Source organism: Eretmochelys imbricata, chromosome 10 (genome assembly GCF_965152235.1).
Source record: "Eretmochelys imbricata isolate rEreImb1 chromosome 10, rEreImb1.hap1, whole genome shotgun sequence".
NCBI classification, from domain to species: Eukaryota; Metazoa; Chordata; order Testudines; family Cheloniidae; genus Eretmochelys; species Eretmochelys imbricata.
The window spans coordinates 19,592,599-19,607,584 of record NC_135581.1 but is presented as its reverse complement, the minus strand read 5'-3'; the positions used below and the strand labels follow the sequence as shown (position 1 = coordinate 19,607,584).

At 44.4% G+C, this 14,986-nt stretch overlaps 2 protein-coding genes across 3 annotated transcripts in view; one reads left to right on the top strand and one right to left on the bottom strand.

The window, feature by feature from the left end:
- Positions 1-6,136, bottom strand: part of ABCC6 (ATP binding cassette subfamily C member 6) — a 47,097-nt gene extending 40,961 nt beyond the window's left edge. Inside the window, 2 exon segments of the mRNA XM_077827757.1 lie at positions 5,767-6,105; positions 6,107-6,136. Coding sequence (XP_077683883.1) covers positions 5,767-6,105; positions 6,107-6,136 — 369 coding nt within the window.
- Positions 6,137-7,563: 1,427 nt separating this feature from the next.
- LOC144270814 (BOS complex subunit NOMO1) overlaps positions 7,564-14,986 on the top strand; it is a 32,779-nt gene continuing 25,356 nt past the window's right edge. For both annotated transcript variants that reach the window (XM_077827613.1, XM_077827612.1), the window contains exons 1-8: positions 7,564-7,710; positions 9,081-9,170; positions 9,826-9,871; positions 11,519-11,619; positions 11,730-11,836; positions 12,037-12,109; positions 12,748-12,900; positions 13,935-14,072. In XM_077827613.1, coding sequence (XP_077683739.1) covers positions 7,579-7,710; positions 9,081-9,170; positions 9,826-9,871; positions 11,519-11,619; positions 11,730-11,836; positions 12,037-12,109; positions 12,748-12,900; positions 13,935-14,072 — 840 coding nt within the window. In that variant the 5' untranslated portion in view covers positions 7,564-7,578. The remainder of the gene's footprint in view (positions 7,711-9,080; positions 9,171-9,825; positions 9,872-11,518; positions 11,620-11,729; positions 11,837-12,036; positions 12,110-12,747; positions 12,901-13,934; positions 14,073-14,986) is intronic.

The following is a 14,986-nucleotide window of genomic DNA, read 5'->3' as shown; positions in this document are numbered from 1 at the left end:
CAACACACAGTTAACCTGTGGAACTATTTGCCAGGGGATGTTGTGAAGCCCAAAACTATAATAGAGTTCAAAAAAGAACTAGATAAGTTCATGGAGGATGGCCATTGTCCAGGATGGACAGGGACGGTGTCCTTAGCCTCTGTTTGCCAGAAGCTGGGAATGGATGATGGGATGGACCACTTGATGATTACCTGTTCTGTTCATTCCCTCTAGGGTATCTGGCATTGGCCACTGTCGGAAGACAGGATACTGGGCTAGATGGACCTTTGCTCTGACCCAATATGGCCGTTCTTACGTTTTTGAGAAAGCTCCAGAAAGCAGAGTAAGAAATAAGCAGGGAATGGCCAGGAATTTTAGCAGTTGAGATAATAAAGGACAGACTGTGGCAAAACTAGAAAGGATTAAGGACAAAACTGGATGTGGAGGAGAAAGAGAGGTTAGACTCAAAGATTACTCCAAGGTTGTGAACCAGGGAGACAGGAAGGTCTTGTGGAGAGCTCTCAGTTAAGGAGAGGGATTAAGAGGAAAGATAAAGTCTGTTAAATTCAGTCTATAAACTGCATTCTGTTACTTCCTTTCCCTCCACCCCCTGAAATCTTAAATGTATAATCTCATGGAATGTATTTTTAAAATGCCATGATCAGATAGTTAGATGTAGGGTGTTAGCGTAATGAAATTGAAAGAAGAATGATTTTTTTTTTATATTTGAAAAATTTTAAGTATGTGGATTACAAAAATTGCACAATAACAGCAAAGGTTCCTTCCCACAGGGATCTACAGGGAGAAATAACTGCCAGGCACACTGGGGACAAGTCTGAGCATGTGGTATCTGAAAGGGGTATTCAGCAGGTAACTGCTGTGCTAGTCAGATGCTTACACTGGATAATGCTTTGCTTTCATGGGCCCTGGTGTTTGTACAGAAATTGGGCCTGAAGGTGGGAAGAAAACTTTACACAGAGAAATAAAACCAAAACTTTTAAATCTCAGCGACTGAACAGAGGCTCCCAAATCTGTATTTAGGCACCTGAATAAAAGTGGCCTGATTTTCAAAATGCTGAACATCTGCAGTTCAGGGTTGCTAATTTTGGTTGGATATAGATTCATAGATTCTAAGGTCAGAAGGGACCACTATGATCATCTAGTATGACCTCCTGCACAATGCAGGCCACAGAATCTCACCCACCCACTCCTGAAAAAAACCTCTCACCTATGTCTGAGCTATTGAAGTCCTCAAATCATGGTTTAAAGACTTCAAGGAGCAGAGAATCCTGCAGCAAGTGTCCTGTGCCCCATGCTACAGAGGAAGGTGAAAAACCTCCAGGGCCTCTTCCAATCTGCCCTGGAGGAAAATTCCTTCCTGACCCCAAATATGGCGATCAGCTAAACCCTGAGAATATGGGCAAGATTCACCATCCAGATACCCAGGAAAAAATTTTCTGTAGTAACTCAGATCCCACCCCATCTAATATCCCATCACAGGCCATTAGGCCTATTTACCATGAATATTTAAAGATCAATTAATTGCCAAAATCATGTTATCCCATCATATCATCTCCTCCATGAACTTATCGAGTCTAATCTTAAAGCCAGATAGATCTTTAGCCCCTACTGCTTCCCTTGGAAGGCTATTCCAAAACTTCAGTCCTCTGATGGTTAGAAACCTTCGTCTCATTTCAAGTCTAAACTTCCCGATGACCAGTTTATATCCATTTGTTCTTGTGTCCACATTGGTACTGAGCTTAAATAATTCCTCTCCCTCTCCGGTATTTATCCCTCTGATAAAGAGAGCAATCATATCTCCCCTCAAACTTCTTTTAGTTAGGCTAAACAAGCCAAGCTCCTGGAGTCTCCTTTCATAAGACAGGTTTTCCATTCCTCGGATCATCCTAGTAGCCCTTCTCTGTACCTGTTCCAGTTTGAATTCATCCTTCTTAAACATGGGAAACCAGAACTGCATACAGTATTCCAGGTGAGCTCTCATCAGTGCCTTGTATAACGGTACTAAAACCTCCTGATCTCTACTGAAAATACCTCTCCTCATGCATCCCAAGACCGCATTAGCTTTTTTCACGGCCACATCACATTGGCAGCTCATAGTCATCCTATGATCAACCAATACTCCAAGTTCCTCCTCCTCCTCCTGTATTCCTGGAGGTTTCATCATATGACATAATCTTTAATTAAAGATTAATTTTTAATTCCTGGAGATTCCAGGACAATCCTGGAGGCCTGGCAATCCTACGGCAGCTCTCATTGATATCTGAGAGATTTGTGGGTGTTCAGCACCTCTGAGAATTGGGCCCCTTTTATTAAGATATCTAAAGATGCATTTAGAAGCCTAATTTTAGACAGCCATGTTTGAAAATCTTGGCCTACATTGCTTGAAGCCTTCCTGTTCTACCTTCTTCCAGGGTAGAACAGATAGGACTGGGTGGATATTTTTGGTTCTCCTAGAGCTTTTAGGGGGTAATGAATAGGAGGAGAGAGAGTTATGGCAGATTCCAGGCTGCTCAAGTGACTGAAGGATTTAATGTTGAAGCTTTTGCTGCTAGATATGTCTCTGGGATTGACAATCCAGCAGTCGCCTGCATTGCTCATATTCAGTGGATTTGTTTCAGGTTGCTGCGTCTATGATTCCCTAAGCCCCTGAATGGTCTTGGGTCTTGATCCTGCGTTGTGATGTGCCCAGCTGGATGGCCATACCTGTGCAGAGCCCCACTGACTTGACTGGGATTCCATGTGAACCCATCAACTTGTTCGTGTAGGTCACACTACAGTGCACAATTGGGGCATTAACTATTAAGAACAGCCACCTGCACTAGTTGGACCTGTGCTTGGGTTGATTTCAAAAGACCTGTGCTAAGATCATTTTCACAGGATTAGAGAGACAGGTGTGGATATAGATGGGAAATCACATAAATTTGTTTTAGCTCCATGCAAGTGAAGTCTGTTATCTTGCCTTTAGCAGCTTGTTAGGGTGGTATCAGTGCTTTCATCAGTTAGGGGGCTACTGACACCTGATGTGGACCTTCCTATTCAGTATGCTGATAGAAGGCAAGGCTGAGAAGAAAGCAATCACTTGATGAGGAGAGAAAGTGGATGATGGTTTGCTAATTACTATGAGGCTTTATCAGTTTTGAGCAAGGAGACTGTAAAGTGTGTCCCTTTAGGTTTCTATTCCCCATAGCCCTTTTAAAAGTATTTCTCTTATGAATAAATAACATTACAGGTATATACTGAAGTAAAGTTAATATAAGGAGCGCTAAAGACATTTTAATACCCTTCTATCATAAATATAAAGGGAAGGGTAAACACCTTTAAATCCCTCCTGGCCAGAGGAAAAACCTTTCACCTGTAAAGGGTTAAGAAGCTAAGATAACCTTGCTGGCACCTGACCAAAATGACCAATGAGGAGACAAGATACTTTCAAAGCTGGAGTGGGGGGAAACAAAGGATTTTCTCTGTGTGTGTGTGTGTGTGATGCTTTTGCCAGGACCAGAGCAGGAATGCAGGTCAGAATTCCTGTAAAGAGTTAGTAAGCAATCTAGTTAGATATGCGTTTAGATTCTATTTTGTTTAAATAACTGATAAAATGTGCTGAAGGGAATGTATATTTTTTGTAACTTAAGGTTTTGTCTAGAGAGATTCTCTGTGTTTTGAATCTGATTACCCTGTAAGGTATTCACCATCCTGATTTTACAGAGGTGATTCTTTTACTTTTTCTTTAATTAAAATTCCCTTTTAAGAACCTGATTGCTTTTTTTATTGTTCTTAAGATTCAAGTGTTCGGGTCTGTGTTCACCGATGCAAATTGGTGATGATTTTTATCAAGCCTTCCCCAGGAAAGGGGGTGTAGTGCTGTGGGGGGGAGGGGATATTTTGAGGGGGAGAAATTTCCAAGTGGGCACTTCCCCTGTTCTTTATATAACACTTTGGTGGTGGCAGCGTTTAATCTAAGCTGGTAAGAATAATCTTAGGGGGTATTTCATGCAGGTCCCCACATCTGTACCCTAGAGTTTAGAGTGGGGAAGGAACCTTGACACCTTCCATCATGGACTCCTTGGACCTTAACTCTAGTTAAGCCCCACTGAATGATTAGTGTAATTCAGAAAATAATCTGGCCCATTATATATTGAGGGTGAAATTCTCCCCCATTGAAGTCAACTTCAAACTCCCATTGAAGTCAATGGGAAAGGGTTTCATCCTTAATATTTTGATACTGTTTTTTGTAATAATGTGTTTTATTTCCAACCACCATTATATAAAAATTGTGGTACCTGTGGCTCTAGTTAACAGTAATTTTAGTGTCTTGGGCCACTACACAGTTAGTTTGATGTAAACTGCCTTGCATGGGTGGGAGCCAAATGTAAGTGAAGACACTTCCACAGCTAGGTCGATGCAAGTGCCTCTCTACACCGACTTAATAACATCACCTCCCTGAGTGGTGCAGAGTCATGGTCCATGTAACTAGGTCAACTAAGTGTCAGTGTTGACATTGTATTACTTACATCTATTGTTACTGGCTTTCAGGAGCTGTCCCATAATGCCCAAGGCTGACACTACAAGCAGGGGTGCTGGAACAATTGTTTTAGTGGGGGTGCTGAGAGTCATTGAACCAACCTGTAAGCCTGTTATATAATAGAAATTAATTCAAGCCCATGACAGCAGCCCCAGCACCCCTAGTTCCAGCACCTCTGAATATAAATGATCCTCGAGTCAGCTCACTACTGACCTAAGAAGCCAAGCGTGTGCACATTCAAGCGATTTAATAATTGCAGTGGCTATATGCTGATGTAAATTAAGTTGACAATTTTGTGGAGTAGACATGGCCTTATACATTAGAAGGATTGCAAATATTTTTGCCACCAGTAATAGGTAGAGACAATGTATGATGCAACCAGCATAACACTTTGTTAAAGACTTTGACTGCATTCCACCTATTGTTGTTGTAGCTTATATTTTCAAATATTAAAGTCCAGAATGGTGTATTAGCTTTGGACCGTGCCCAAAGCTAAGGGCTTCTGGGAAAGGGTTTCAGCTTCCACGAGTCCAAAGTTTCTTGAAGCAGGGAAGGTCAGTGAAGCGGACAGGTGCTATCTATGAATGGGGGGAGCTCTATAACACTGCTGGGCGTTTTTTTCACTCTCAGCTCTAGTTCTCTTTGTTGGATCTCTCCTACACGCTCCAGCAGTTGGTCTCCCCCCTTCAGGTAACTGTAGTTTGTTCTCCTCCCACCCCCCGCGGCAAGGGGTAATGAACCATTTGTCTACAATGATTGAGAGGAGAAACGCCTGGAGAGTGGGCAAAGGTCTGGACTCTGCAGCTGGCGATAAACAGTGCCCTCTCATATAACACTGCAAACGGGGAAACCCGAGAGCGAGAGAAAGAAGCCAGCGGGCTCTGAGTAGCTGGGAAATTGCTGCACTTCTTGCAGGGCTAGGAAGGGGGAATGGTCCCCTTCTCCAGGCACGAGGCAGCGTTTAAGTGCCCCACCCCCATCGCACAGACCCCAGTGACGGGCTATGCACAAGCACTGCAACCGGGGTACCAGACGTAGCTGCTGCTGCCACCTGGAGCCCGCTCTCAGATCCGAATCGTGCCCAGCAGCAGCTGCAAGATCCGAATCGTGCCCAGCGGCAGCGCGGGGCGGGGAGCGGCTGGTGCGATGCCCTGCTGCAAAACGAGCAGCTGCCGCCCGGGGTCCGCCTGGGGGGGGGGATTTTGGGAAACCGCCTCCGCAGCCGGGGGCGCCGGGAGCTCACTCACCCAGAGGCCCGCGAAGCCCTCTCGGGAGCCACACAGCCAGCCGCCCCCGGCCATGGTGCGTGCCCCGGAGCGCGGCGGGGGCTGCGGCCGGCCTGGGCCCTCCTGCGCTGGCTCCGGCCGCCCGCGTGGCTCGCTGGCCAGGGTGGTTAATGTGTGACGAGAGCCCGGGCCTGTTTGCCGAGCAAATGGCCTTCGGGGTTGGGCCCGGACGGACCGGCCCCGAACCCGAGGAGAGCTTGGAGTGGAGGCCGCGTCCCGCTGGGAACGTCCCCCAGAGACTATAAAGGCCTCGGTCCCAAAGGGCAGATACAAGCGCGCGCCCAGCTCCAGATTAGCAGATTTGGGGGTCAGACTCCACTCCCTGCTCCATTATATCCACCTACCTATCTCCCTGACTGCTGGGGAGCGACAGACCCCAAAACTGCCTAGGATTGGCCCCCAGGGTCAGATTTCCAAGGCTAACCTCACAGCCCAGAGCAAGCTGTATCAATTTCACTAATTAACACTAATGACCCCTTTTAGGTCTGTGTACACTGGAAAGCTATAGCAGCACAGGAATGTGGGTCAGGACCCAGGGTGTGGAAAAACCACACCTCTGAATGACTTTGCTGTGCTACATTAACCCCTGTGTAGATACAACTATGTCAATGGAAGGGGGCATCTAGCAACTAGTTAACTTCATTCAGCAACCTGGTGTTTCTACACCAAAACCCCCTTCTGTTGGTGTTGGCTCTGTCTATGATACAAGGCTCTGCAGGTATAATCTCTGCGGTGTAGACATACCCTTAATTAACTCAGGAAGGAATCAAACTAAATTGCTCTAAAGCACTGTTAATCTGAAATCCATGGAGGTTGCGCTGATTAAACTAAATCAGTTTCTAAGGGATTGTCTACTACACTTAATATGCTACAGCTGTGCACTGTAGCACTTCAGTGTAGACATTGCTATGCTGATGGTTTTTGAATGTTATAATTCTTGACATCTGATTTGTGTCCATTTATTCTTTTAGGTAGAGACTATCTGGTCTGGCCAAATCAGATGTCAAGAATTATAACATTCAAAAACCAGTCGGAGAACACTTCAATCTCTCTGGTCACTCGATTACAGACCTAAAAGTGGCAATTCTTCAACAAAAAACCTTCAAAAACAGACTCCAAGGAGAGACTGCTGAATTGAATTAATTTGCAAACTGGATGCCATTACATTAGGCTTGAATAAAGACTGGGAGTGGATGTATCAGTTTTACTTTGTGTAATATTTCCCCATGTTTATCCCCCCCCCCGCCCCCCTTCTTGTCAACTGCTAGAAATGGCTCACATTGATTATCACTACAATTTTTTTCCCCACCTCTCCTGCTGGTAATAGCTCACCTTACCTGATCACTCTGGTTACAGTGTGTAGGGTAACACCCATTGTTTCATGTTCTCTGTGTATATAAAGTCTCCCCACTGTATTTTCCATGGTATGCATCTGATGAAGTGAGCTGTAGTTCAGGAAAGCTTATGCTCAAATAAATCTGTTAGTCTCTCAGTTGCCACTAGTCCTCCTTTTCTTTTTGGGGATATACTAGGATCCTGGGGTGGAGGGGGATAGGGCCGATTATGGGATGGGGATGGGCCGAGTCCGGGATCTCAGGCGTGGGAGCCCTCCAGGCCAGCAGATGGCAGCAGGCTGCGGTTTCAGCTCCTACTCCGCGGCCCTTCGGGCCCTCTCCGCGAGCCGCCTGTCGCAGGGCCGGAGAGCCCGGCTGCGGGGCGTGTGTCAGCGCCGCTCTGGTCCCGGCGCGCGTGGGCCGCCGGCAGGGGGGCGGGATGCGGCGGGGCTGGGCGGCCGCGCTCTGCTGGGCCCTGTGTTGGGCCCTGGCGCGGGGCTCCGAGGACATCGTGGTGGGGTGCGGGGGCTTCGTCAAGTCCGACGTGGAGATCAGCTACTCCCTGATCGAGGTGGGCCGCCCGGGTCCCCGCAGAGTCCCCGCCTCCGGGGCGCCCTCTGGGGCCTTCCCTGCCTGAGCCCCCCCCCCAAGGGAGCCTTCCCCCCAGGGATCCTCCTCGCCCCCCAGCCGGGACCCCTCCCATAAGGGAACCCCCCCGCAGCCGGCCTCACCCCCAGGCGGCTGTGAGGTTCCCCCAGGGACCCCCGAGGCGCCCCTATGCCCAGCCGTGTGCCCCGTACTTCCCTAGCGGGAATCCTCCCCCACGTCCCCGGTTCTCCTCAGTTCCGGGGTCCCTGTCCTCGGAGCCCGGCTCGGAGAGCAGCTGGCACATGCCTTCCCCTTTGCCCCACTCTCCGGGCAGCCAGGCCTCCGCGGGGGGCAGCAGGGTCCGCCCGTTGCCTGGGGTTGTGTGTGTCACGCTGGAGAGCCTGTATCTGAACTCGCCCAGAGCTGGAGGGCAGCTGGTTCAGGCCCATTTGTGGTTCGAATGGTGGATTTCATCTGCCCATCGAGGTTTTTCCAAGGTCACCCAGCGCCCCTGTGTCAGCGCCTTCCGTGTAAAATGGTCCCTAAGTTGTTCCTCTCCCGAGTTAGCGTTAGGGTGTTTTGGGAAGTTGGAGGATGCTGGTGCGTTTGCAAGGATTGTTACGATTCTTTTTTAAATGGGCTTTGTTGTCTTTAAATCCCATGTGTTTCTGCTGTCTTTAAGGTCCATCTTATGTTGCGGAGAATTGTGGGGGTTTTAAATCGCCGTTTAAAGGGAGGCTGTCAACTTAAAAATCAAACTTTGCCTGAATGTTTTTGCCCACCATAGTTAGTAAGACCTAACCTTGTTTGAACTGACAGACTACAGAGAGAATTTTTTTCCCCATTTTGTGCATTTGACAGCTTTTTGTGTTTAGCAGGGTTTGTTGTTTTCCCCTGAATAGTCAGTTAATTAATTTCCATTTTGTTTGTCAGTTTTGTATGGGGGGGGGGGAAGAGAGAGAGCGCAACTAAAAAAAAAAACCAAAACCCTAGGAAATTGTGATTGTAAAATCACAAAAGAGATTGCGTGGGAATTTGTGGATTTGTGTGAAACTACTTTAACTATTTTTTTATATTGACTAGATTTCACGTTGACAGTATTCCTTTAATGTATTTTCTCCTTCTAAGCTGGGTTCTTTTAAAAACATTCATCCATTTTTTCCCAAGTCTGAGATTCACCTTTTTGTGTGATTTTTATTTATTTTTTTTCCCCCTGTAAATTTTCCCTCTCTTATCCCCAGGGAACTGTGCAATGGTTTTGTGGTGCAAAATCCACTGGGAATTCCTCTTTCAGATTTCACTTACATGTATATTTTTCAGAGACAACTTTTCATCTTTTTCTGTTTCTTGTAGATTAAATTATATACAAAGCATGGGACTCTGAAATACCAAACAGATTGTGCCCCAAATAATGGCTACTTCATGATTCCCTTGTATGATAAGGTAAGAAGCCAGAGCTGTTGTGCTCTCTCTGCCATGCAGTAACACAACGGGCTAATTTAACATTCAGTCCTGTTTGCAGAATAAAATGTCTTTTTAGAGTTTGATGCAAAGTTACACTGGGAAAGCTGATGCTTACATTCGGAAAAAAAAAATGGAAATCAGCCTCAAATGTTCTAATAATAGCTTAATGTTTTTTAAAAAATTTAAATTAAATTATCTAAATTAACAAAAAATACCCCCCTTCTCCTCATAACTTGAAGGCTTTCAGATTTCCAGTGTTTAGGCCCTAATCCTACAATGAACACTGCACAGGTAAACCCCTGAGTGCCTGTCATACCCTGTTGACTTCAGTGGGGTTCTACTGATATATGGGTCTATCTGCATGGAGCTCATGGCAGGACTGTGGTCTTAGTATCTTCCATAGGCCTCCTGGCGGTACTGTCACTGAAATGGAAGTCCCTGTTGAGAGAGGCCCCTGACCTATTTCCTGAATGGTGATACTCAAGCAGTCACAGGGATTTTGAAAATAATGCTTTGGATTTTTTAATGTGTTCTTAAATACTCTCTGCAACATTGAAACTGTGCACTGAATGTTTTTCTTTAAGCTAGCTGATTCCATTTAAATCAACAGATCCTCGTTATGCTCTTTTTCTAGGGGGATTTTGTTCTTAAGATTGAGCCACCTCTTGGCTGGAGTTTTGGTGAGTACTTGGTCTGCTGTAGAAATGGTGCAATTGCACATGCAGCTGTTCCACTGCCTCCTTTAGACTGGCTCTGATTTGTAGACTGGAAAAAGCAATTGTTTCAAATGAGCTAAGCTCTACTTAGGTATGTCCTAGTTATGGTTTAAATGTCTAAAATGTACCTTTCTGTGAAAATTAGTTTGGTTTCATCCCAATCCTTATTGTTCACATAACAAAAACCACCAACTGGACATTCTGGTCACCTGTATGGGCTAAGCCTAGTACTGCTTTAGGAGGGTGGGGTTTTGGAAGGAAATTAGAATGGTCAGGGGAATAGGGTATTTTTATTTTTGGGTGGTTTGCCTTGGCTAAGGATTAGGCTGCTGGATTTGTTATATTTTGCATTGGTTGAAATGCATGGACTGTATAGGCCCGACTTTCAGAAATGCTGAGTGCCCATCAATTAACTGAGGTCAATAGGAGCTGTGGATGCTCTGTACTTTTGAAAATCAGACCATGTCTTTTTTTAAAGATGTCAGAAATGTCTAGAGTTTGGGATAGGAGCTTCTTATTTATATAAAAATAAATGGTAATAGGGCAGTTTTGAGTGCATTGGCAGAAATAGTGACCATTTTAGAGAGTTTGTGGCATCTTGAATGTGTTCAGTGTGTCCTGAAACTCTTTTAAAGCTTAACTGTAGAAAGAGGGGACTACGGAACAGCAACACATAACGTGTGTTTTAGTTCTAGTTTATAAAGATGTTACTCTTCCTGCTTCTGGGAAGAAAAATTTCCCAGAAGACACTGAGATCTTTCATTTTATAGAATTAAGGTGCATGGAGTTTTGGAGCTTGTAATAGAAGTTTGAATGAGCTGTGGGTGAGGGAAGGGGTTCATGAGGCTCTTACTATGGGCCTTGCTTTGGGGTGGTTACTGCTATGGACTCCTTCAAATGTTGAAAATGGCTGCTGCAATATTGGCACTCCAGTGAAACACTGAATTGTAGGTTGAAGAAAGAACATAGAAACTAGCATTAAGGATTTTCAGTAAACAAAATAAGTTTGGTTTTCCTAATTAAATATCTTGCTATCTAAAATGAACTCCCAGACTGAAGCTCCAGCCACAAGACTTTTCCCTTTTACCACATTATAGGAAAACATGCACATTGACTTTAACTGTATTCCATTGAAGAAACGTAAGTTGCTAGGTGGGAGAGGGAAGAAGACCTACTAGCTTGATTCTAATGTGCCTCTGAGGTGGATATTTTCAAGGCAACTTCAAGTGGTTGACAGTGGCGGGTCTTTATATTCTAGCACCTCTCTAATTAGAAAGTTTTATGACTTCATTATTCAGTCTCTGGTTTCTGAGAAGCCAACCCTTTAAATGATTTGCTTTTTAAAGAAGCTTACAACATTTCAGTAAATACAATCAAACAGTAAAAGTAGTGTACGAAATAATGAGGCTATTCACTCATTTGCCCGGGGAAAGTAACTTTTTGATTGGTGAGTCAAACATCTGTAGTTTCTTCACATGGTAAGGGTTGGCAAGCTGATATTGGGCTTGGGCTAGTAAATTTCCATTATGATTCTGCAAAGCTGCAGTAAAATAGACCCACAATTCCCATGTCACTAGTGTAGTTTGCGATTTCATTTTTTTTTTTTTCCAGAGCCAACTAGTGTGGACATCCACGTGGATGGTGTTAATGACATTTGCACAAAAGGAGGAGATATTAACTTTGTGTTTACAGGGTTTTCTGTGACTGGAAAGGTTAGACTCCTTTTATGTTCTTTTGCCACATCCCAGTTTAACAATGCATGTCTATTTCATAGGAGCAGTACACTGCTGCTTGGCAAGTTACTGTTTGTGCCTCTTGACAGGTTCTCAGCAAGGGTCAAACATTAGGTCCTGCAGGAGTCCAGGTTGTACTGAGAAATTCTGGTACTGAAGTAAATATACAAGCTACTGTGACCCAAGCTGGAGGAAAGTAAGTTTTGTGTGCGCACGCGATTGATTAAGTTTATACTGCATTAGTAGATTTGGGAACAAAATATTTTAAATTATTTGGGATTCTTGCTAATGATTTTGGTTTTTTGCTTAAATATTTTTTCTAATGTATGCCAATATCTGGTGGTTCTGTGAATGTGCTGGAAATACTGAGAAAAAATAACATTTCATGTTGCACAGGTTTGCTTTTTTCAAAGTGCTTCCTGGAGAATATGAAATCTTTGCATCTCATCCTACCTGGATGTTGAAAGAGGTTAGTGCCCAGAAAGCACTGGTAAAAGAGAGGTGACTTTCGGCTTATTGCTGGCGTATATCGATTAGTGCACCACTCTGTTTTAAGTAATTAGGAATGAACATGAGAGAAGATCTGAATCAGTGAAAGAAGTTTAGATCAATGTTTTTTGTAAATTTCACTTAGAGGGTGGTGGGAAACGGCCTTGTCAGGCTGGGCTTGAAAGGTACAGGGCTAGCAGGCTGAATGACTATGCATAATGAAAAATGCATGTGCAGAGCCTGCACCTTCCTACTTGTATTTGTAAACAGAAAGTTTGCAGTCCAGTCTGATGTTGAGATCACCAGTGGTGACCAGGCCTTTGTAGTAGTGACAGTTACTTCCCATGGACTTATGTCCATCCCAATCTCCCGTTAAAGCAACTTAATGGTGGTTTTTCAGCGGGGTCCTTTGTCTGACACATTGCTTGTTGCTGTGTTGTCATCTTCACCCTGAATAACGATGCTGTGGATTAGAAATCCTTTCTGAATATTATGTATGTAATTGCATCATTGTTTAGCTGTCTTGCTTTTGTTTAATGTTGTTGTGTCTTAGTGGTAGTTATAAAAGGCATCCTATTATTATTATTTGATTGCAATGTATCGGCTTCTACATTTCAGGCAAACACAATGGTGAGAGTGACCAATTCCAATGCCTACGCTGCTGGCCCTCTAGTTGTTGCTGGCTACAATGTTTCAGGCTCTGTGCGGAGTGATGGGGAACCCATGAAAGGGGTCATGTTTCTTCTTTTCTCCTCCTCAGTCACCAAAGAGGTAGTGTAAGATCAGACACATTGTATTCGTAATAAGGATGTGAATGGAGAACATTTGTAATCTGATAATGAATAATGCTCCTTTAATTATTCTTTTGCAAAAAGGCCCTGATTTTATGCATAAGTCTGCATGTGCTTAACTTTACTTGCATGAGCTCAGTGAGACTGAGCATGTGCGTGAGCTCTAAGGTTGCAGTACATACAAAACTAAGTGTTTGTGTTTATGTCAGAGTCGTAAGATTTTTGTTGGGACGGCAGGGAGGGGGATTTAACCCCCTACATTTTTCTTAAGTCATATTTGTCCAGTTATCTGTCTCTGCATGCTAAGCTCTGGGTGACAAATCTTGGGTTTCTCCAGCAATGCAAAAGCTCCACAGGGGTCACGAAAGAACTTCTGGCACAGCATTGTGCAGTGCTAGGGTTTTCCATCTTTCTGTGAAGCATCAGATCTTAGCCTCAATTGGAGGCAGGATACCACACTTGATGGACCTTGATCTCATCTGGTATGGCAACTCCAACACCACCCTCTTCCCTCCCCCGGTAGCATAGGACTAGGAAAACTTATGTTCTGGTTCAGAAATTATTTGTTCTTAAGTGTTTATTTTCAAGTGCTTATCACTCTTCAGGGAGAAAAAAACCAAAACGCACCTCTAGCGTAAAATATTAATCCTGTCTACAGTATTACAGATAGTACTGTACAGACATGCAGTGCAGCTGTTAGATATTGAATTTCTTGATTCTTTTGCCTTTAAACTTGCTAGTATATAATTTCATTTATGTAGTTTTCTCTGGTGTGTACACACTTTCAAACTCTGCCCCTAAAGCCTCGCACAATTCTCCTGCCGCATTTAAACATTTCCCTCCCCCGCCCAAAAAAAAGTGTGCACAAGAACTTGGGGTGCAAATTTGCAGTTTTAATTTTAGAGGCTGCTTTTGAAAATCTATCCCTTTGTATGAAGTGTAACTGTTTTTCTCCACTCAGGAGGATACAGAATGTATGGGAGAAAGAAATAATATTGCTTTTTATTTGCACAGGATATTATGGGCTGCAACATTTCTCCAGTTGATGGGTTCCAAGCAAGAGACGAGTCTCTTTACTATCTGTGCAATGTTATATCAAAAGAGGACGGATCTTTCACCTTCCTGTCTTTACCAAGTGGGGAATACACTGTGGTAGGTAACTAGAAAGTTCATCGCTTTTTTGTACACTAGATTGCTGTTGGGTTTCTTATTTTTTCTAAACCAGAATTCATAATTTTATAGCTGCCAAAACAGCGCTAATGGAAGCTTTCTAAATTGGATGAAATAGCTGGAAAAGAGCTGTGCAGTGTAAAAAGTTGGGTGCTGAAGTAAGTTGGGGTGGAAGAGCTATGTGGTGGTGTTTCTGAGGCTGATGAAGCCAATCAAGTTCTCATCTGGATAGCTCAGCTGGTCACAGACCACCCCTGAAGCTTGGACTGGGCTGGAAAGCTGCAGATAGTTGCTGCTGGATTGCATCCCTAAAGTTCTCCTCTTTAGTTCACTCACAACTCCTAATAAACATATTCACTCTCAGCCAGGGAGGAAAAGTCCTTGCAAGTCTTCTAATTAGGTCTCATGCTAGGCCTGGTATAGAGCATTTTGGCATTGCAATCTGTAAAATGCTTGGACTGCACCATGTATCCATTCCCTTACCTTTTTCTAGTGGTGTAGAGGCACCTGCAGTTGTGATTGCACTAACACTGTACTTTCCTGTCAGGACATGTAAGTGAGGCAGCTGCATCAGTGCATTTGATCCTCCCATTGTAATCCCAAAGCATCCCTGCCCCACTGACCAGCGATTGTTCTGACAAGCATCTGTCACCTGCCAAGCCTCTCCCCTCCGGGGTGAACTAAGCCATGAGCAGTCACGTGACTTGGGCGAGGTATCCAGGGAGTCAGTGACAGAGGTGAAAAATAGGATGCAGAAGTCCTGGCTGGTTCACTCCTCTCACCACTAGAAAGTGCGGAAATCCAGTCTTTATCCAAACCCTGGCAAATCTTCAGTGCCTCTCTGATTTTTGTCCACCCAGATAACTTCTTGAAAAGCTGTCGGACTGACGACTAGG